Source organism: Camelus ferus, chromosome 16 (assembly GCF_009834535.1).
Source record: "Camelus ferus isolate YT-003-E chromosome 16, BCGSAC_Cfer_1.0, whole genome shotgun sequence".
Classification (NCBI taxonomy): Eukaryota; Metazoa; Chordata; class Mammalia; order Artiodactyla; family Camelidae; genus Camelus; species Camelus ferus.
In genome coordinates, this window is record NC_045711.1 from 38199121 (window position 1) to 38220605 (window position 21485).

The 21485-nt window shown below is 39.7% G+C and overlaps 2 protein-coding genes and 2 non-coding genes across 7 annotated transcripts; 3 read left to right on the forward strand and 1 right to left on the reverse strand.

Moving 5' to 3' along the window:
* The first annotated feature begins 171 nt into the window (after window positions 1-171).
* Window positions 172-9260, forward strand: TSR1 (TSR1 ribosome maturation factor). 2 transcript variants are annotated; one of them, XM_006185000.3, is made up of 15 exons: window positions 172-572; window positions 760-863; window positions 1185-1404; window positions 1524-1658; window positions 2047-2471; window positions 3286-3445; window positions 3879-4036; window positions 4300-4496; window positions 5181-5343; window positions 5695-5805; window positions 6539-6671; window positions 7888-8004; window positions 8416-8556; window positions 8666-8740; window positions 8871-9260. In XM_006185000.3, exons 1-15 carry the CDS (start codon window positions 476-478, stop codon window positions 9047-9049), a joined length of 2415 nt encoding a protein of 804 aa, XP_006185062.1. In that variant the 5' UTR covers window positions 172-475; the 3' UTR covers window positions 9050-9260. The 2 variants fall into 2 exon arrangements, with proteins under 2 accessions (XP_006185062.1, XP_006185061.1); XM_006184999.1 differs by having other exon boundaries at window positions 473-572; window positions 1185-1235; window positions 8871-9258.
* On the forward strand, window positions 5949-6043 carry LOC116656901. Its single transcript, XR_004311908.1, has one exon. It is a non-coding gene; the product is annotated as a small nucleolar RNA SNORD91 family (small nucleolar RNA).
* On the forward strand, window positions 6778-6872 carry LOC116656900. Its single transcript, XR_004311907.1, has one exon. It is a non-coding gene; the product is annotated as a small nucleolar RNA SNORD91 family (small nucleolar RNA).
* On the reverse strand, window positions 7257-21467 carry SRR (serine racemase). 3 transcript variants are annotated; one of them, XM_032457469.1, is made up of 9 exons: window positions 21336-21467; window positions 18156-18290; window positions 14256-14427; window positions 12563-12689; window positions 12262-12365; window positions 10998-11117; window positions 10793-10867; window positions 9930-10139; window positions 7257-9595 (listed from the first exon to the last, which is right to left on the reverse strand). In XM_032457469.1, exons 2-9 carry the CDS (start codon window positions 18182-18184, stop codon window positions 9380-9382), a joined length of 1053 nt encoding a protein of 350 aa, XP_032313360.1. In that variant the 5' UTR covers window positions 18185-18290; window positions 21336-21467; the 3' UTR covers window positions 7257-9379. The 3 variants fall into 3 exon arrangements, with proteins under 3 accessions (XP_032313360.1, XP_014415001.1, XP_032313361.1); XM_014559515.2 differs by having other exon boundaries at window positions 21331-21464; XM_032457470.1 differs by having other exon boundaries at window positions 18156-18387; window positions 21331-21381.
* Between the last annotated feature and the right edge of the window lie 18 nt (window positions 21468-21485).

Consider the following 21485-nt stretch of genomic DNA (forward strand, 5'->3'; position numbering starts at 1 on the left):
CGCACGACTTGCCTTGTAGACTTAAGCGGCCCCACCAAAGAATTGTGGGAGAAACCGTTGCTGAAAGTGACAAAGAACACCTGCTGCTGCAAACTGAGGAGCCTAAAGCTAGGTGAGAGGAGGCGCTTAGCCCTCTATCGCAGAGCTGGAGAATCTTCCTAGAGATGCAACTTGATAGCGCAAAAAATGAAAACACAAGGGACCAAAACAGCCCTCCGAGACTGAGAGCCCAAACCTCGAGTCTACATCCGGCGTTTTAAACCCCCTAACCGCAGACCGCCGCGTGGGAGAAGTTAACGCAGAGATTTTCTTTGGATACACGGGAGCCGAGCTCTCAGAGACTAGCGGGAAAGACCATCGCGAGAAGACGCGAGGAGCCCCGCCCCGCCAGGGGAGGACACGCCCCCAAGGAGGGGACCGGAAGCCCTCGGTCCGGCCCGGAAGTAGTGCGGACTTCGTACACGTGAGCAGTAGCATGGCGGCCCATCGCTCCGGCCCGCTCAAGCAGCAGAATAAAGCTCATAAAGGCGGGCGACATCGGGGTCGGGGATCTGCGCAGCGGGATGGCAAGGGTGAGAAGATAGGGTTGGAGGAAGAGGGGCTGTTTAGTCCATATTAACTGCTTTTCTCCATTCCCAGAATGAGCTCCTACCTCGGGCCTGGACCCCACTCAAAGTCTCTAAGGAGGGTGGAGAGGGGTCCCCTATCTTGATCGTCTACTAGTGCCCTGTGCAAGAGTCGTTCCTAATCTCTTTCCAGGCCGTCTAGCACTGAAAACCCTAAGCAAGAAGGTGAGAAAAGATCTCAGCAGAGTAGACCAGAGGCATCGCGCCAGCCAGCTCAGAAAGCAGAAGAAGGAGGCGGTGAGAGAAACGGGGATTGGGGGATGGTGTGGCTTCACGACCGTCCTAGGCGGGTAATGCCTTGAATTAGAAACTGACCCTGGGAAGGGACCGGGGATGGAGAGTAACCCTAAAGCACATGTCAGGCGTGCAAGCCCAGACTCATGCTAGAGCATTCTTTGTTTTGGCTTGTAGCTCCTGCCTCCTCCCTTGGCATACAGGACACCTTTTACAGGAGAGATGCTGGTTGGAGGGTGGAGGTGGCATCCATACTGCTGGAAATGCAATACTGGAACAGAGTACTGAAACACTGAGATGTTCTCTGATCCTTTCTGCCCTCAGGTTTTGGCAGAGAAGAGACAGCTGGGCAGCAAGGATGGCCCTCCTCACCAGGTACTGGTGGTGCCCCTGCACAACAGGATTTCCCTGCCAAAGGCCTTTCGGCTGCTTCAGGATAGGGACACTGGAACAGTACATTTGAATGAATGGGGAAGCACCCATAGCTTTATGCTGTTATGCCCCCACTTGAAACATCGGTGGTTTTTCACAGCTGCAAGGCCAGGTTAGAGTATACAACAGTACTTTCTATCATTGTGTTTTGAGTATTAGTGATAATATTTTTTTAGTATAATATGCCAGTGTCAACCACCTCTTCTTGCTGACTTTGTCTTCTATTTCCAGGGGATCTGCACACTGTGTTAGACATGGCTAAAGTGGCTGATACTATCCTGTTCCTCCTTGATCCACTAGAAGGCTGGGATAGCACTGGAGATTACTGCCTTTCCTGCCTCTTTGCTCAGGGCCTTCCCACCTATAGTAAGTGAATTGGGAGTATTGGAGACCAAGGAAGAAAGTTAATTAGCATTTATTGTGCACCTATAACTTGCCGAACACTATACCTGACACTTGATACAACTGGGGTTATATTCACCTGATCGTGGATTATAGCTGTATGGCCTAAACTTGGTCCATTATTTACAAGTTACCTGTCAGGGTACTTTTTTATTTCTGGACTGCTCTTTCCCCAAAGAAAGAAGAATGTGAAGTTTGGTTTTACTATGAAATTTCTTTAGGGTAACTGAGTGTTGGGTTTCCCAGTAATCTCTGGGCTCACAACTGAACTGTTAGCTCATTTGTGAACTGCAGAGGGGATTTTAATAGATTGAAGCAACAAGTCATGAAGACTTTTCTCTCTTGTTTACAGCATTAGCTGTCCAGGGGGTTTCCGGGCTCCCACCGAAGAAGCAAATAGATGCCAGAAAGAAGCTAAGTAAAGCAGTGGAGAAACGCTTTCCTGATGACAAACTCCTCCTATTAGACACTCAACAAGAGGCAGCGATGCTGCTCAGGCAGTTGGCTAACCAGAAACAAAGGCATCTTGCCTTTCGAGATCGGCGGGCCTACCTGTTTGCTCACACTGCTGACTTTTTGCCTAGTGAAGAGAATAACTTGGTGGGCACCTTGAAAATCTCAGGCTATGTTCGTGGGCAGGCTCTGAATGTAAATAGTTTGCTGCATATCATTGGACATGGTGATTTCCAGATGAAACAGATAGATGCCCCTGTGGACCCTTTCCCTTTAAATCCTAGAGTGATCAAATCCCAAAAGGACCCAGGCATGGCAATGGAGGTAAGATTTGTATGTATTCTTAAAGACCATGCATTATAGATTCATGTGTAAGATGGCATAGGATGGGAACTAACTTCAGAGAAGTTAGTCTGTTTGCACACCTGGACAATTACACTAGTCCCTGGAGGTAACTCTAGTTTGAAATATAGCAATAGTCAACTCCAAATAAGTTGATATATCATGTACTTATCGAGCACTTTTTAGGTTCCTTGCATAGCAGTTGGCTCTGAGTTTATGGTATATATGCTACCGAAGCAAGCACAGCTGAGATTATAGAGGACACATAGGCTATAGTGTCTTTCCTTAGCTTAATTAGGTCAGAAAAAATGGGAAATAACTGTTAAATAAAGATCAAGAAAGTGTGGTTGAGGTACACACCTGCAGTGGAAGTTGAGAGAGTAGAATAGCAAGCTTCACAGAAAATAGCAGACTCGAGGCAGGTATTGAGAAGGATGAATGTGATTTATGAGTTGAAAAGAGATGAAAGACTATCCTAGCAAATAGAGACAACATGAGCCTAGGCACAGATGGGTCAAAGGGTTTCTTTGAACTCTGACGAAATCAGCTTGATGGGAGTAAGGTTGTAATAAATAGGTAGGCATGGGACCAGATTATGAAAGGCCTCAACAGCCAAGCAGAGGTACAGGCTTAAAATGCTAGGAAATAGAACCATTTGAAAGATTTTGACAAGTTTTGGCTTTCTGTTTCATTCTTCTGTTTGAGGACTATGTTATTTCTGGGTCTTTCTGATTATGTTAGATTTGGTAGATTTTTGGCTAATACTTGATTGACTATCAACTATTTTGGTTTTCAGATTTGTGCTACAGATGCTGTAGCTGATATGGAGGAAGACCTTAAGGTCCTAATGAAGGCAGACCCTGATAGACAAGAATCTTTGCAAACAGAGGTTATCCCAGATCCAATGGAGGGGGAGCAGACCTGGCCCACGGAGGAGGAGCTGAGTGAGGCACATGGTTGGTATTGGCAAACTTGAAATTCATCTGGCCTAGAATTGTGGGTTTTGTCTAGCTGCTCACAGTGAGGACCCTATAGGGTAGCATGGAATGAGGAAGTATTTGGAGGTCTGTCTTCTCTCACCTCCAAAGGCTGTATGTTTGCACTAAGCAAACAGTGGACACAGCTTTGCTCCATTTCTCAAAATTATGTTACTGTTTTCTGATAAACAGATAAATAACTTCTGATTCATTATAAGACTTATTTAGCTGTGTAAGTATTGCTGGTTCTGAGGCAGCTGAATTAAATTTGGAAGTAGTCTGCTCTACTCGTAGTGCCTGACATAGTTCCTGGTGTTGGTAGAAATATCCAGTATCTTTCCTATGTAAGAACATCCACAGTATTAGTGGGAAGGAGGTATATGATTTACTTTATTCATCTGGGCTTTTACAGACTTATTGAAGGAAAGTTCCAAGGTGGTAAAGAAGGTTCCCAAAGGAACATCTAGTTATCAAGCTGAATGGATTTTGGATGAGGATGGTGAAAGTGGTGGGGAAGGCAATGAATATGATGATGTAGAACATGAGGATTTTATGGAAGAGGAATCTCAGGTAAGGAAATGGACTCTTGGGTAACTTCTGGGTACAGCCCCAAATGCAAGGCAGGGTGCGTTCTTGACCTTAAGGGGTATGTGTGGTCAGTTTTTTAGAAATGACTTTTTAGTTGCCGAGAATGAAGACTTTGTTTTATAACTTAGTCTCTATTAGAATTGATATTGATTTGGACTGGGTATCTAGTAAAATTATTTTATTTTTAGCTTAATGGCCTTTAGAGACGTGGGTTTCCTCTGAAATTATAATCTTTCATTCTACAGGATGAGGGTAGTGAAAAGGAAGAAGAGGAGGAATGTGAAACTATGACTACAGGAGAGTCTGTGTGTGATGATCTGTATGATGAGAAAGTGGATGAAGAGGCTGAAGAAAAAATGTTGGAGAAATATAAACAAGAAAGACTGGAAGAGATGTTTCCAGATGAAGTAGATACCCCCCGTGATGTGGCTGCTAGAATTCGGTTAGTCAACAAGTCTAAAATCAGTCAATACATTTTTATTTAAAATTTATGTGGCTCAGAACTATGTCAGTGTGATGTAAAAGAAGAAAAACACATTGTCTTTGCTCCTGAAGGGCTAACATTGTATTTGGGAAGGTAAGACAGACATTCACATTCTAGACTGTGTAGTACAGACTAATAATGTTACAGTACTTTAATGAGGGAGAAATACTGTGGTTAATTAGCAAATGCTTCCTTTGGAGCTAATACGAATTACAGTATATAACATTTGGAGATTTGGGTAGAACAGCAAGAATAAAAGAATAAAGATGTAGATGATCATGTCTGCTTTAAAGATGAGTCTGACTAAAGCCTGAGAGTTTATGTTGGATATTAGAGAGGCAAGGCTTTCATCGAGGACCCTAGGTTAGGTTAGGCTAAAGAGCCACTCCCTGATAGGCACCAGGGAGCCACTGTAGGTACTTATCCTTTGTCAGTAAGAAGCTGGGGTAGCCTTCTGGAATACTTGTTACCAAGCTGTTTCTTGGAGTATGGTCCTGACTTTGGTTGTTAGGTTATTTTGAGAGATAGTGATAGTTCTTTTAAGCTAAAGCCTTAGCCATTTTACAAGTGAGTTGAGTGAAAGGGTTAAGTAGCACCATATACATTTGACTATTAATTTCTTTAAAATCTCCTATTTTCTAGATTTCAGAAATACAGAGGCCTCAAGAGCTTCCGGACATCTCCATGGGATCCTAAGGAAAACCTTCCTCAAGATTATGCTCGGATCTTTCAGTTCCAGAACTTTATTAATACTAGGAGACGCATCTTTAAAGAGATTGAAGAAAAAGAAGTTGAAGGAGCTGAGGTATCTGGCCTTCCTTTGTCCATCCCTGTAATTTGCTTTTGTTTGCCAAGGTGCCCCTTCCTTTACTACTTCTGTTGGCATGAGTTACCTTACTTTGTTTTGTGCTGCCCATAGCTGAATTAGAAGAGCCACTGAATCACTGATAAGGGTGATACTGGGAACAAGGAGCTATCAGAGATGTTAACTGGAAAAGCTTAATCTGGGTAGTTGAGGCATCTGTGAAGGGCAATTTTGAAGGGTGAGGATTGGCTTTATGGTAGTCTGATACTTTTAACATATGTGGTGAAATTCTTCATTGCTATTAAGACCTAAAGGGTACGTACATAATTGTTTTCTCCTTTCTTCTGGCAGGTTGGCTGGTATGTCTCACTTCACGTGTCTGAAGTCCCTGTCTCAGTTGTTGAGCACTTCAAGCGAGGAGCACCCTTGATTGCATTTTGTTTACTACCTCATGAACAGAAGGTGAATGAGTGTCTTGTGGGAAATGGGGAGTTGTGACACTTTCCAACCACTTTTGTCTAGCAGTCTAAAGTTTTAAGTGACTGACGATTTGCTCATTGGGATGTGAAAAGTCTGCCTTTTTGGTAAGGAGTCAGAGAGGATGACAGAGAAGTCAATGATGGTTTTACCCAACATGTCTGAACCTGTCTGATGCATCTCAGTGATGCAATCTCTGTGTGGTTCTGAGACTTCTGTGAGATAAATATGTTTGTCAGGTCAGATTTTAACCAAAGGTTGGCAGCCATGAAAATAAAGAGGGTTTATGCCAAGGTGTAGATCTTTTTTCTCTTGGTGGCCAGCAGTCATGTAGGTTGGGGTGTATGTGAGAGCTTTGGCCTTTGGCCAGTGTGAGTAGGGGTTGAGGCAAGAAGGTTGTTGAATGAGTGGTTTCCAGGCATGAGGTGAGTGACTTGCAGGCTCTGACTTTGTGGCAGCTGTTGAGCTCTTCCATGTTAGACGTGGGAAGGTCAGCTAGTGTAGCAGGTGTGTGAAAGCTCTAAAAACCAGCCTGTTTTCAATTCAAATGCCAGTTGTTTGTGAAGGTAAAAGATGAATCTGTGTCTTGTCACTTATACTCGACCATAAATTAGTTTTGTCATAAAGTGAATCTAATCTGCCAGCTTGGTTTGCCTTCTTCCAGGTTAGGCTATTCTGTTCCTAGATATGAAGTTCTGTTTTTCTGCTTGGTCCCCAGATGTCAGTACTGAATATGGTGGTGAGCCGGCACCCCGGCAACACTGAACCTGTGAAAGCCAAAGAGGAGCTGATATTCCACTGTGGATTCAGGCGCTTCCGAGCGTCACCTTTACTCTCTCAGCACACTGCAGGTAAGTACCATCTTACTGTCATTTAGGGGACTGTGACTTTGAGGGGTGCAGAATGCACCACTTCCAATTCTAGGTCTTTGGGTTAGAGGTATTTTCAGTACTCTGGTTTAGGAGCCAATGATGTTTCCATTCAATATGTCTGAACCTGTCTGAAGCATCCCAGTGATGCAACCTCTATGTGGTGCTGAGGCTTCTCTGCCATGAGTATTTGTTGCAGAGTAGATTTTGAATAGGAGTTGGCAGCTTTATAACAATGGTGTGTCCTAGAACCCTTAGCATCCGATGTGCCAGTGGCAGTGAGGGTGAAAGCTAGGGCTGACCCACATTTGGGTAAAGCAGAGGTATGTAGCTTCTGGGATGTTGGGACTGGATAAGAGTTTGGAAAGTGGAGACCAGGGGCAGTTTTATGATAAAAATGATTATACTCTTACACATTAGGAGAGAGATGTTTTGCAGTAACTCAGGGGCTTCTGAACATTACCTACACACTCAGTTCTCAGCAGTGGCCAAAGGAAGGTGATAAATGGGTGCCCTGGATAATTTCTGTTCTCACCAGCCATGGTGTCTAAATGAGGGATTCATTTCTCTTTCTCTTAAAATATTTTATTTTTCTATAACTTCAAAAGGGGAGAGGTAAAGACAAGATCTAGACAGTTTTCAAGGTCAGGGGTTGGTGAAGTACAGCCTTGGGCCAAATCTGTCCCACTGCTTCCTTTGTTAAATAGTTTTATTAGAACACAGTTGTGCTTTTTAATTGAATTTTTAAAAAATGTATTGTCTGTGACTGTTTTTATGCTAGTGACAGAGTTGAGTAGTTGAGACAGAGACTGGCCACAAAGCCTAAAATATTTACTAGCAGATCCTTTATAGAAAATGTTTGCTCAAGACTAAGAGCTGTTGATTTAGTGCAGTGCTTTTCTGGAAAGCACTGATTTTCAAATGAAGTATGGGTGATGGGTATCAGAACCACCTGGAGAACTTTTTCAAACCCCAAATATGGTTCAGGCTCTAAGATTTTGCCTCCAGTTGAAAAATCACTCTGATACATTTGGGTTGTATCTTTCAGTTGTATTGAGGCCATAAAATATTTGGAGAAACACTACTAGTTGCATTAGGTTTAAGAGTTGTAGTGGTACAGCTTCTGAGAGGCCTCTGGATTGCCTATGGTTTCTCAAAATATTTTTTGGTTTTTCTTTTTTAACCTTTATTATGGCAGCGGATAAACATAAATTTCAGAGATTCCTTACTGCTGACATGGCCCTTGTGGTGACAGTCTATGCCCCAATCACTTTTCCTCCTGCATCTGTGCTGCTTTTCAAACAGAACAGCAATGGTAAGTTGAGTTCACAGAAGTGAACAGGACTGCAGGTCCTTAATAAGTTTAACTGTTTCTGTATTGAGTTTGAGAACCAAACGGTACAAAAAAAGGTAATGATGGTTTTCAAAATATCTCAATCTTAGCCTCACAGTGGTTTTAAGGCAGGGATGACAAATGGGGTTTTATCTTGCTTGCAAACCTTAGCTAATTGTTAGAGGGTGCTCAGAGTGCTACATTTAGGGTAGGTCCTGGGGACAAGTTCAGCTCGAATATCATTTAGTGATCTTTGCCATGGACCCAGGAGGGCAACATAGTATATTCCTACTTTCAGGTTTCCCTAAAATCTTGCATAGGTCTTTAAATAGACTGGACAATAAATGAAGGCTTTGACCTATAGACTCCTGCTTCTCTGCCTTTCCCCCTTAGGAATGCACAGCCTCATTGCCACAGGCCATCTATTGTCAGTGGACCCAGACAGAATGGTTATCAAGAGAGTTGTTCTGAGTGGCCATCCTTTCAAAATTTTTACTAAGATGGCAGTAGTGCGTTACATGTTCTTCAACAGAGGTAGGTGTGAAGGATGGGATCCGATTGCCTTTGTGGGGTGAAGAAAGGTTTGGGTTTATATCTTGTGGGTAAGTGTTTCATCTTGGTCCTCTGTGTGTTTCATTCTAAGAGGATGTGCTGTGGTTTAAACCGGTGGAATTGAGAACAAAGTGGGGCCGCAGGGGACACATAAAGGAGCCTTTAGGTAAGAGAATTGGGATTTGAGACCTTGTCTAGATTTCCCCAATGCTACTAAATAACTACTTGGGTTAGAAGACCACTGCCTTTAAAATTTTCTATTTTAATTTGACCAACTTGCTCTATTTTCTTTCTAGGTACTCATGGCCACATGAAGTGCAGTTTTGATGGAAAGTTAAAATCTCAGGACACAGTACTGATGAACCTCTATAAACGAGTTTTCCCCAAATGGACTTATGATCCATATGTACCAGAACCGGTACCTTGGGTGAAAGATGAGATTTCTTCAACAGTGCCTGAAGTAGACATGGAATAATGGATTCAGTCTCATTGCTAGTAGTTAGCACTTTAGGGATGAGAGCCTGTAGGCTGCAATTGGGCAGTCTGTTTTCTACTTTGGCCTAGAGGTCTCCTGCTCCTTTTTACAGAAGGCTTTTCTGGGCCTTGACAAGTTGTCTTAGTTAAGTATGGATTTTTTTCTGTTGCTACTCAGTCCAAAAAAACTATTAAAATCTTATTGAAATATCCATTCTCTATTACGATTTTGAAAGCTGTGTAAAAGGGGAAGATGGGAAGTTGATGTTGACCAGGAAAGAAAAATTTCAAGTATCTAGACACTGAATCCCTTCTCTTCCTTTTGCACAAATTAAACAGAAACAAATTGATAAGGAACTGGCCTGTCAGCCTGCTTCACCCAAGTTAGGGAGGTTAAATCTACGTTTCCACCACTGAGCACAATACAAATATTCTTTACTTCTGGGGAAACTGTTTGAAAACGCTGAGACAGCACAGCAGCCACTCCAACACCAGCTGTAGGTTCAATAAGCAATTTCATCCTCTCCCACACCAGCTGGGTTGCATACTGTTGGTATAGAATGGAGTAAGAATTAGTGAAATGGGAGATGAGGAAAGAGCCTAGTTGGTTGGCCTTTACAGTTAAAGGCAAGATGGGGAGATATGCCCAATCTGAATTTTCCTGTTGCTCTATGTTTATGCTTGCCAGTGAAGGACGGGGCTTATTTTTCATTTGAACTCTGTTTCTACTGTCTTGATATGTCTAGTGTAACCCTCCCATATGTTATGAAATCACCTAGTCAGGTCCCCAGTGGGTAGAGATGCTGCTTAACTACAGGAGGATTTTTTGCCTAAGAAGTTACTCCACTCTTTTATTATTTCCTTTCCTCTTGGAGCCTCACCTTAATTTCATCCTCCGTAACGGTGAAGACGTCATCCACGAGGTCCTTTATAATAGGCCAGGTGTTTGAGCCAATGCTCGATTTGACACCATCTGCTATGGTTTCTGGAGGATAGGGATTGGGGGTCAACTCCCTTTTCAGTTTGGACTGGTAGCAGTCATCTGCATTCAAGGGTTCAGCAGCATATACCTTCACATTAGGTCTTAGAGCCTAGGAACAAGAATAGTAGATATTTTACAGCTAGTTACAGCATTTTGCCTGCATGCTTGCAGTAAAATAGGCAGTACAGTTAACACATTTCTGCCCAACTAAGAAAGAACCTTTCTTTTAACCCATGTACTGGCCTTCAGTTGCCTAGATCACAGCTGGGTCTGCTGGTAACGAAAAGAGTAGCCCCTGACTTGGACAGTGGTTGGTGAGATGGAATTCAAGGAAGGGACTGTAAGGGTGCCACTGATTGTAACTGCTTTTGTGCTGTATAGTTGTCACGTCACTAAGAAAAGGGTAGTGAGGCAGAAAAGGGCCTTGCATCTCAAATGCCAAGGGATGATGGGAAGGAATGGCAATTAGGGGGAATGTTAAGCACGTATTCACAATGTACTATGATGTAAAATAAACTATGTATAAAATAGATAAGTAAGTTTATACTGTATAGCACAGGGAACTATATTTGATATCTTGTAGCTTATGGTGAAAACGAATATGAGAATGAATATATACGTATGACTGACACATTGTGCTGTACACCAGAAATTGACACAACATTGTAAACTGACTATACTTCAATTAAAAAAAAGTAAAAATAAATAAAATGAACTCTTCTGTGCCCTAACTGGGGAGTCCTCTAGTAGCTGTTTTCTCACCTTCACTGTAATTGCTATTCCAGCAACCATTCCTCCTCCTCCGACAGGTACCACCACTGCATCTACCAAGGGAACCTTCAGTAAAAAGAATAAAGTATAAATAGGTCTATTAATAACCAGCTTTATGTGCACATATAAAATAATAGGTTCTACAGCTAAGCATCAGCATTACCAGTAGTTAAACAAGAACTAACAAAGCTTTTACCTGGTTCAGCACTTCCATGGCAATTGTCCCTTGCCCAGCTATCACTGCAGGCTCCTGGTTAGGATGTACCATGATTCCTTCTGTTTCTTCCATAATTCTTTTTGTAACATTTTCTCTGGACTGAAAGTACATTAATTTAGCTTAAGAGTTTCCAACACATTAGATTCAGTCACTTAACACTTTAATGACCACTTATTTTTTCAGACTTTTTTTTTTGGCACGGGTTATATTTGAACAAAACAGTTCCTGCACTTAGTGGAGTTATGTTCTAATATGGTGGGGCAGCGTGGAATTTAAGTAAATATGCCTAAATGCTTTGGAGAAAAATGATTAAAAATCATTATAGGGTGCTGAGGAAGGGCCTCTGGTAAAGTGACATTTTAAGAGATTTGAACAAGTCCTGCAGATCTCCAGAATATTACAGGGAGAGAGTAATATCAAGTGCAAAGACCACAAAGTAGGAGTGCTTGGCCTTTCTGAGAAACTGCTAAGTGTGGTTGGTGTGGAGTGTTTAAGGGAGAGTAGTAGTAGGAGATGGAAGTCGGAAAGATGGTAATGAGCCAGTTCATCTGGGCCACAAATGACTGCAGTTGGTTTCCATTGTGTATGAGATGGGAAACCATTGGAGGATTTTGAGCTGACAAGAGACAAGTTCTAACTTACTAAATGGATAGCTCTGGTTGCTCTTTTGGAAACATTAGTGGGGCAAGGGTGGAAGCAGAGACCAGTTAGGAGGCTACTGAATCTAGATAAGGACTGGTTTTGGTCGGAATCACGGTGATGGTAGAGGCTGTTAGAAGTAGTTAGATTATGGAAGTATTTTGAAAGTAGGTCTAAGATTTGGATGAGGTGTATGAGAGTTACTAAAGATGACTCCATTTTTTTAGGGTAACTAGAAGGATAAAAGTTGCCATTTATTCAGACAGGGAAGGCTGGAAGTGGAACAGTGTTAAGATCAGGAGTTTGGTTTTTACATGTAGTAAGTTTGAAATGCCTTTTAATACGTCCAGGTAGGGATATACAAGTCTGGGTTAAGAGCAAAGTTTAGGGCTGGAGTTACAGAGTGCAGGTGATATTTTAAACTATGAGACTAATGAGATCATCGGAGTGAGTGTAAAAAGAAAAAAGGCTGGGCATGCTCACATTCATAGCTGAAGAGGAAACAACAAGGAAGACAGAGGCAGCAGCCAGGAAAGCAGGAAGAGAAGTTTCATTTGACAATGAAAACTGTTAAGGTGGTGCTGAATGATGCTCTCTTCCTTACCTCATCACTCGGCTCACTGTACACTATAGAGGCTCCATAGGCTTGTATTGCCAATTTTTTACAGTTGGGAGCTGTTTCAGGCACTACAATATAAGCAGGAATCCCTGGGAGGGAGAAACATGTTAAATGAGTACAAATCAGGAGAATTTAGGATAGAAACTTCTGTTTAGTTTGCCTGTAATCAGTTAGGGACTTGGAAGTTTACTTCCCACAGCTATCACCAATCTCAGTGAAAGTTAAGGATATTTTTCCACTCCTCTCTGATGATCCTGCCCAGTACCCTGAGAAACTAGTCAAGTACCTTCCAATTTTGCAGCATAGGAGAGAGCCTGGCCATGGTTTCCACTGCTGTGAGTAACAACAGCTTTAGGCTTCTCTTCTGAAGTGGCAGAAGCCAAGCATCTGACTGCATTAAGGGCACCACGAATCTGGAAGAGAGGGATGATGAATTAATACATTTGATTTAAAAGTTTCTTTTAAAATAACCCAGGAGGTTTTTCTAGATTTTTCTCTTCCTAACACTGCACATTCAGTCCATCACTAAATCTTACTGATTTTATCTCCTAAATATCTCATGTCTGTCTTCTTTGCCACTACCTTGGTGAGATCTCATGTCTCAGCTTGGAGTTATCAAACCTCAACTAATCCTGCTTCACTGATCATTCTCATCTAACATTTCCAGTAGATTATGAAAGCGATCTTTTAAAAACAAATGTTCTCTTTTTCATTGACTGCCTATTTGTGTAAGACAAGTACAAATTCCTTACAAGTTGCAGCCTTTCTAAACACATCTACTACCTCTGTCACTGTTGTACCCATTCTGAATTGCTTCTAGTTTCCTTCCTACCAGGTTGGCTCACACCTCTGTATCTCCACATGCTGTTACCTCTACCTGTAGTTCTTTTCCCCTTCTCCCTGATCTGGCTAAAAGTACTCATCCTATGGGGGTGGGGGTATAGCTCAGTGGTAGAGTGCATGCTTAGCATGCATGAGGTCCTGGGTCCAATCCCCAGTACCTCCATAAAAAAAAAAGAAAAAAAAGTACTCATTCTATTAAACTTGGATCAAACATCACCTTGTTCAACTTCCTTGCTCTCCCAGGCAAAATAGGTATTTCATTCTCTGTTCTTCCATGGCACTTTGTATTTCTCTTAAGACACTTCTCATCAACCTATTCGTTGACCAGCCTGTCTTCCCCTGCAAATATGGATACAGGGCAAGGTCTACTGTAGCTACATCTAGTATAGTTAGTGAAAACAAGTGCTTGATGTGTGATGGATGAAGAATAAACCATGGCAGAAGCAAAGGGCAGAAGAGAATGGAGATGCTTTCGTTTTGTTTAAAATAAAAGCTCTTAGTTAACGGGTGTGGAAAAAGGTAGATTCCTAATGTCTTAAAACTACCATTTAATATGTACTAATATCTGTTAGGCACAGTGCAAAATGCAGCTTTCAGATTTTTATCTGAATGCATCTTACAGCTCAACTAACAGTCAGAAAATTTTAGTAATAAATCAATCAAGAAATCTATATGCATAGGAAAGGCACTAACATATTTTGTAGAAAAAGATCTTGTTCTATGAGGGCTTAGCTAGGTTTAGATCTTTTATACCTGTAGGGTATAAATGAATAGCAAAGTGATACAAAGTGAATACTTAAACTTGGCTATATGCAGGGTGATCACACTGTCCAGGTTGATGTCTGTTGTCTTGGTTTTATCACTAGAAGTTCCCCCTTTCATGCTCAAACATGTCCCAGTTTGGACAGTAAATTATATGATCACCTCAAATATAAGAAATTTTGAGATTGTGTAAAAGTGGCTCGTCAATGCCATGATGCTATGTAACCAGAACTTGAGCAAAGGAAAATTTCTACAACTCTTTCTTTAGCTATAAAAAGATATTAACTTCATAGGGTGATCAGGAAGATCAAATAAATTTATATGCGAAAGGGGTTTGAAAAGATACAAGATACAGTATCAGAAGGTATTATTACCTTAAAAGATCCAGTTTTCTGGAAGAGTTCACATTTGAAGAAAAGATTGCGCCCTGTTACTTGATTCAAAATGGAGCTTGTTAGCACTGGTGTGAGGTGGATAAAATCTCGAATGTTGATATGAGCTTTTTCAACATCAGCAAAGGAGATGCAGTACTGGGTACACATGGTTCTGAAATCCAGGAATAAGAAAGGGGTCAAAGCAAGCCTGACACAACATGTTTAATGACAAGATTTTGAAAATGCATAACACAGGCCCATGCAATATACACCACCAAGACTAAACTATAATGTAAACTGTGGACTTTGGTGGTAATGATGTGTCAATGTAGGTTCAACTGCAACAAATGTACCATTCTGGTGGGGAATTTTAATAATGGGGGAAGCTATGCATGTGCGGGGCGGGCTGAGGGTATATGGCAAATCTATGTACCTTCCTATCAAATTTTGCTGTGAACCTTAAATTGCTCCAAAAAAACCCCCAAAACCTTAAAAAAAGCATAACATAGGGAAAACCTGGGGCCTGTGGTGCTAATGTGGGAAACCTCTTCATTATTGGGGCTCCAGAATTATGTTCATTTTCTATGTTTCCTTCTGTTTTTTCAATATACATATACAACAGTTAAAAATCAAACCAAAGATAACATATTATTTACTCCTATTCAATTTGTCTGTTTCCTCAGTTTTTACAATTATAACTTTCAATAACTGCATTGTTTCTATTTTTCACTATTTTTATTATTATTAAACTTCTAAAAATGAAGTTTCTCTATTTTTCCCTACTAACAATCAAAAGCAAGGCATGCTCAATAGGAAAACAATTTAATCTGCTTCTTCAAAGTCAGTTGCTACCTAAACTCTAATGTTTTTCAAGCCCACATATACATATGCATACAAAACTTTCTTGATAGGTTTCATAACTTGCTTTTTTCAGACAATATTTTTATACTGTATGAAACTTTGCTTATCAAAATATATTTATGACTTTTAAAATGACTATTACTAGAACTTCTTTTTACAAAAATTGAGTTTTACATAGCTCTATTGTAGAACATTTAGATTCCGCCCCCCCCCTTTTTTTTTGGTATAATAATGACGTAATGAACAGCCTTGTTGCAAAATCTTTATTTCCATTTAGGCTTTGGGTAGATTCCACCAAAAGGCATTTTGCATTAAGAGGCATTTGATAACCCACTGTCAAGCTGATTCCTGGAAGAGTTGTAGATAGTATCAATTTACACTACCAACAATAGTTTCTAAGGAATGTCCATTTTCCTTCCCTTTACTGTATAATTTTTACGTCAATTTAATGAAATATGTCTAATGATTTACATTTCTTTAATTACTAGTGACTAAACTTTTTTTGAATGTTTGAATTCACATTTTTGTGAATCTTTAACACACTGTTTACTGACTGAATCATCTTTTTCCTTTGAAATGCCATATTTAGAAAAAATTAAATTTCTATTAATGCTTGGAGCTTTTCTGGATTTTGTATTTTCTTCCATTAATCACACTGCCAATTCCTTTTCCAGTTGTTTATTTTATTAATATGTTCTTCCCTGATAACTTTCAAAAATTGGCTTTTTCTCACACACCAATTCTTCCAAATGAACTTTAGAAATCCTTTAACAAGGTTGCCAGAAATTCCACTGTAAAATGTGCAAATGAATTGGGGCCATAATTGACAATTTATTTTTGTTGTTTTGATAAGGCATTTTTAAATTAGATTTTAAAATTGCTTACTGATGACGTATATGAAAGCTAGTAATTTTTGTGTATGTCATGTAATAGGATACTTTAGATTATCTTGTTAGATCTAACAGTTTTATAGTTTACTCTCTAAACAATCACACTATCTGCAAATAATTTGTCTTTACCTTATAAAATACCTCTGGTAACTTTTTCAATGACTTCACAGTTACTGGTTTATATGGATTTGCCACCTCCTCCTGAATTAATTTCACTAATTTATTTTTTTGGCAAAACCAACTTATTTAAAATTCATTGGTATAAATTTGTATGTATTAGTGTTTCTAAGTGTTTTCATCTGTGGTATTCAGTCATTCATTCAATCAACAAATATTGAGTAACTTCTATGTGTCAAGATACTGTTTGGTCTGGGGATAGAGTATTAGAAAAATAGATTTGCCCCTACTCTCTTAAAGCTTCCAATGTATTGGAGAGGTGTCTAGTAAATAATCCAATTAAATATGTATTTACAGATATTGATGTGTTAACTTAGGGAAGTGTGTTATGATAGGATATTATAAAGGGAGTGAAGATTACAGAGAAGTGATTATTTTTTGGTGAATTAATTAGTGTTTTTTGTTTTGTTTTGTTTCATTTTTTTAAGAAGTAAAATTTAAGTTAGGACCTATAAGATGAATGGGCAGAGTAGTGGGGAAAATGTTTCAGGCAGAGGGAATGATAATAATGTGTTGAAGTCTTTAAGGATAAAAAGAGCTTCGCATTTTCCAGGAACTGAAAGAAGGCCAATGAATCTGAAGATAGTGATCAATGGGAAATGTGATAAGAGATAGAAAGTGAAGTTAGCAGAGTCTAAACCATAAGGGACCATGACTCATGAAATTTTTCTTCAGAGCAACACAATGCCATTGGAGAATTCTGAGCAGGTAAGTGACATGCTGTAATGTATATTTTCAGAAAACCAGTCTGGTTACATTGTGATGAATGAAAAGGAAAGGGTGGAATCAGGGAATCTAGTTATGAAGTATTATAGTTGTCCACTGAAAGACAACAGGGGCTTGGACGGTGAAAGTGGAGGTAGAAAAAAATAATCATTCAAGATACATTTTGGAAAAAATAAACCTGAAAAATGGGTGAAGCACTTGAATAGACATTTCTCCAAAAAAGATACACAAATGGCCAACAAGCACATGAAAAGATGGTAAAGATCACTAATCATTAGAGAAATGCAAATCAAAACCACAATGAGATACCACCTTATGCCTATTAGGATGGCTACTATTAAAAAAAAAACCCAAACCAGAAAATAATAGGTGTTGGCAGGATGTGGAAAAACTGAAGTCCTTGTGCACTGTTGGTAGAAATGTAAAATGGTGCACCTGCCATGGAAAACAGTATTGTAGTTCCTCAAAAAATTAAACAATTACCATATGATCCAGCAATTCCACTTCTGGGTATATATCCAAAAGAATTCAATGAGGGTCTCAAAGACATTTGTATGCCTATGTTCATAGCATTATTCACAATAGCCAAGGGTGGAAGCAACCCAAGTACCCACTGACAGATGAATGGATAAACAAAATATGGCATATATATAAAATGAAATATTATTTGGCCTTGAAAAGGAAACTCTCACACATGCTACAATAAGGATGAATCTTGGGGATATTAAGCTAATTGAAATAAGCCAGTCACAAAAGACAAATAATGTATGGTTAAACTTATGTGAGGTACCCAGACCAAATTCACAGAAATTAGAATGGTAGTTGTAAGAGGCTATGAGGAGAGGGGGGATGGGAAGTTGTTGTTTAATGGGTATAGTTTCAGTTTTACAAGATGAAGAGTTCTGGAGATTGGTTGTACAACAATGTGAATGTACTTAACACTACTTAACTGTACACTTAAAAATGGTTATGATGGTATATTTCATGTTACACGTATTTTATCACAATTAAAAAAAATGCACACACACACAGATACATTTTGGAGATTATAATTAGTTAGGCCTTTTGGCTCCAAGTGATAGAACCCAGTTTGAACTGGCTTGGACACAAGATGGAGGTGGTGAGATTTATTGGCTCATAGAATCCAAGAAGAGTTGAACCATGGGCAGGGCAGGAATATGGAGCATCAGGAACAACTCGAACCAAGGACTTTGAGATTTTCCAGAACTTTTTCATTGTTTCTCACCTCTGCTGCTTTCCGCATGTTGACTTCATTCTTTTTCATTGCAGACCAGCTGGTTCCACATGGCAGGACACATGGCTGCTGACAGCTCCTGTGTTTTACATTTTATGGCTTCCACATTTCCACTTTTCTTTTTTCCTTAGTTTCAGTTAAAAAAAATTCTGGGTAAAGGCTCTGATTGGCCCATCTTGGCCCAAGACAAGTGGCCAAGGATGTGAGGTCATTTAAGATAATACTATGCGATAGAAGTATTTATAGAAACATGAAAAAAAAACAATGATTTCTATAACAATATCAAATATGTACATTTAAAACACATACATACATAGAACAATACTACATATTATTCAAAGATACACATATATCCAAGGACATATATCAAACACATTAGAGTGGCTACCAAAACGGGAGGGAAGGAACATGTGTGGGAATTAGACTGAAGGAAAAAAAGATAAAATGAGAAAGGCCCCGTTGATGAAAATGTCAACCAAACAGTATGACTGCCTCAAATCTCTGCATCTGAGGGAAAAATAGGAGAAAATGAAGGGAGTAATAGAGCAAAGAAAGATAAAAGGGAAACAGAAAAGGAGAAAGTACTTTTGAGTGAGAGGGGCAGTTTTCAAGAGAAAAGGAAGAGGAAAATGTTGAGGTCATGAGTTCCACAGATGCTCACTACAGATAGAAGAGACATATCCTGATATTAGTTGAATGTGGGGCATGAGGGAGAGGGAGGTGTCAAGGATAGCTCCTGGTTTTGACTTAGATGGTGGTATAATTTACTGAGATATGACTAAGAAACAAATATATTTTAGGGGAAAATCAGAGATTTCATGAGATAAGTTTGCATTACCTATGAGCTATCTGATAGGATGTATTCTAAATTTAAAAAATTTTTTGCCAGAAATGTGTCTATTTTAATGCCTATTTTATTTCTAAAGTATGAGAGCTTCAATTTATCAAGTGCTGTTCTTTTTCCCTTTTCTGATTTTATCTTTATTTCTTCCTTCTATTTTCCTTTTATATTTTCTACCCATGTTGAATATTTAGCTTTTTAATTTTCTTTTAAAATTAATAATAAAAGTACTTAAGGCTACATTTTCCTGAGTACTGCTTTAATAACATACCCTAAGTTTTGTCATGCAATAGTTTCATTAATCTTAATTTCTAAAGAACCTATGATCTTAGTTTTATTTTTTTGACCTGTGAGTTATTTAAAATTGGTGTTTTAAAAAAAATCTCCAAGTGGTAGAATTTTAAAATTTGTGGTTATTTATTTCTAATTTTACTACTTTGTGCTCAGCAAACATGTCCTGTACAATTTCTGTTTTAAAAATTGAATTTCTCCCTCCCTCATTATCCAAATTTGCTTTGTTGTTTTTTGGGTTACTCACGTAATATGTAACCAAATCTCTACTTTAAGAATTTAAAACATTACAGAAATATAGAGATCCTTCACTCTCCACCATTAAATCTACTCTCTTCCACAAAGATAATCTTTTTTAAAGTTTGGTATGTATTCTTCCACATTTGTTGATGTCTCTATATAGAAATTTATACATGCGATAGTTTTGCTGCACTCAGAACCATACTATGTTGTTCTGCAATGCACTTAAAAAAATTAACTTCTTGAATATATCAGCACATATTTTAATTCTTTACACTCGGCTTTCATTGTGATACACGTCTAAATACGGTTGGGTTTTCATTTATTTTTACCTGGTATTTCATGAACCTTTTAAATATGAGGGTTGAATTTAAGTCTTACATTCAAATTTTCTATCAACTTAGTAAATTTTCTATTATTTCTTTGATTATTGCTCCTCCTCAGTTAGTTCTGTTATCACCTCCTGGAGCTCATATTTGATTATTTAGTTTTCTGGATCCATTCTCCATGTCTTCCACTTTTACAGTTTTTAATCTATTATATTTTCCCTCTAAGTTCTGGTGAATTTTCTTGAGCTGGTTTAATTTTTGGCGTATCTCATCTGCAGTTCACTGACACTGTTTTAGTAATTTGGCAATGGTGTTTTTCCTAAGAAAGTTTTGTTCAGGGTATTTTTCCATCTTTAAAAAAAAAATTGGGGGTAGGGAATAGCTAGGTGGTAGAGCGTGTGCTTAGCATGCACGAGGTTCTGGGTTCAATCCCCAGTACCTCCACTAAAAAAAAAAAAAACCTAATTACCCTCCCAAAACAAAAAAACAAAAAGTAAAACTAAACTGAACTAATTAATTAAAAACATGATGCAATGTCCTCTCCAATTTCACTATGAAAATGAATTAGTTTAAAACATTTTTCTCCTCTTTCATAACTTAAAGACTGCCATTTGCTCTGACCACTCAAAGCACTCCCTTTCTTTTGATATGTATTGACTTTCTCCATCTGCTCTGGAGGTGAAGTGTCTGTCACATATGGGAATTGAATGAGTTAATGAGTTCTGTCAGAGATTGTTTCAATCTTTTAGGCCTATCTAAGGAATAACTGGAAGCTATTCTTTGATGGTGCTGAGGTTCAACTGACCTTGCTGGACTGGGAAGGTGCAAGAGGTATGGGGAAGCAGCGTTGCAAGGGGACAGGGTTTGACCACAGGTCTGAACAGGGGCTCATGAACAAATAGGTAAAGTACCAATTTTCAGATCCAGTTACATTTTAAAGATATGGGGGAAAAAATCAACCTGAGTCCAGGAAGTCAAATAATTTTTCCAAGAATCCACAGTGAAATTCCCAAACCGATTTATAACACCTCCTAATTTATTTCCACACAACCCACTCCCTCAGCAAGAGCCACCTATACTGGATTAAAAAAAAAAAGTCAGGTTTGGGATGTAGATTGCCATACAGGAAAATACTCTGAATGTCTAGTATTTATTGACTGTCACCCTGGGCAATTTGCTACCGTTCTGAGATTGTTTTCATAGCTTAAAAAAAGAAAAGAAAAGAAAGTGGGGATAGTAATAACTACTCTTGCAAGATCTTTAAGGTTCCAAAGTAAAGGCCTGGGGCACTAGTTATGGCCTGCGGGGGGAGAGCCTGGCCTAAGACCGGGCTGTGGGGTGGCTTCATCACTCCGAGCCTCAGGCAGCACCGGTGTGCTCGATGGCCACCACGGCAACAAGAGCAGCCACAGCCGCGAACGCCCTCCTGGCCTGCCTGGCCTGGCTCGGCCAGGCCTCACCTCACCTCACCTCCCGGGCGCCGCGCCTCCAACACCAGCCTCAGAACACCTTCCCGACCACACCTCTGCGCACGCGCGGCACCCGCCTGCCCCGCCCAGGCTCGCGGCCCGGCTCTTCCCCGCGGGAGCGACCGAACGTGCGTTCGAACGGCACTTTTCC

What these genes read in the sequence shown, in the direction of transcription:
- SRR (XM_032457469.1), bottom strand. Translation starts at nt 18,184, where the DNA reads ATGAAGTCAACATGCGGAAAGCAGCAGAG. An exon ending in ACATGCGGAAAGCAGCAGAG is followed by an intron (nt 14,428 to 18,155) that starts GTGAGAAACAAT and finishes CCTGGATTTCAG; the next exon opens with AACCATGTGTACCCAGTACT. An exon ending in GAATAGCAATTACAGTGAAG is followed by an intron (nt 10,140 to 10,792) that starts GTGAGAAAACAG and finishes TCTTGTTCCTAG; the next exon opens with GCTCTAAGACCTAATGTGAA.
- TSR1 (XM_006185000.3), top strand. Translation starts at nt 476, where the DNA reads ATGGCGGCCCATCGCTCCGGCCCGCTCAAGCAGCAGAATAAAGCTCAT. An exon ending in ACCCAGGCATGGCAATGGAG is followed by an intron (nt 2,472 to 3,285) that starts GTAAGATTTGTA and finishes TTTGGTTTTCAG; the next exon opens with ATTTGTGCTACAGATGCTGT. An exon ending in TACTACCTCATGAACAGAAG is followed by an intron (nt 5,806 to 6,538) that starts GTGAATGAGTGT and finishes CTTGGTCCCCAG; the next exon opens with ATGTCAGTACTGAATATGGT.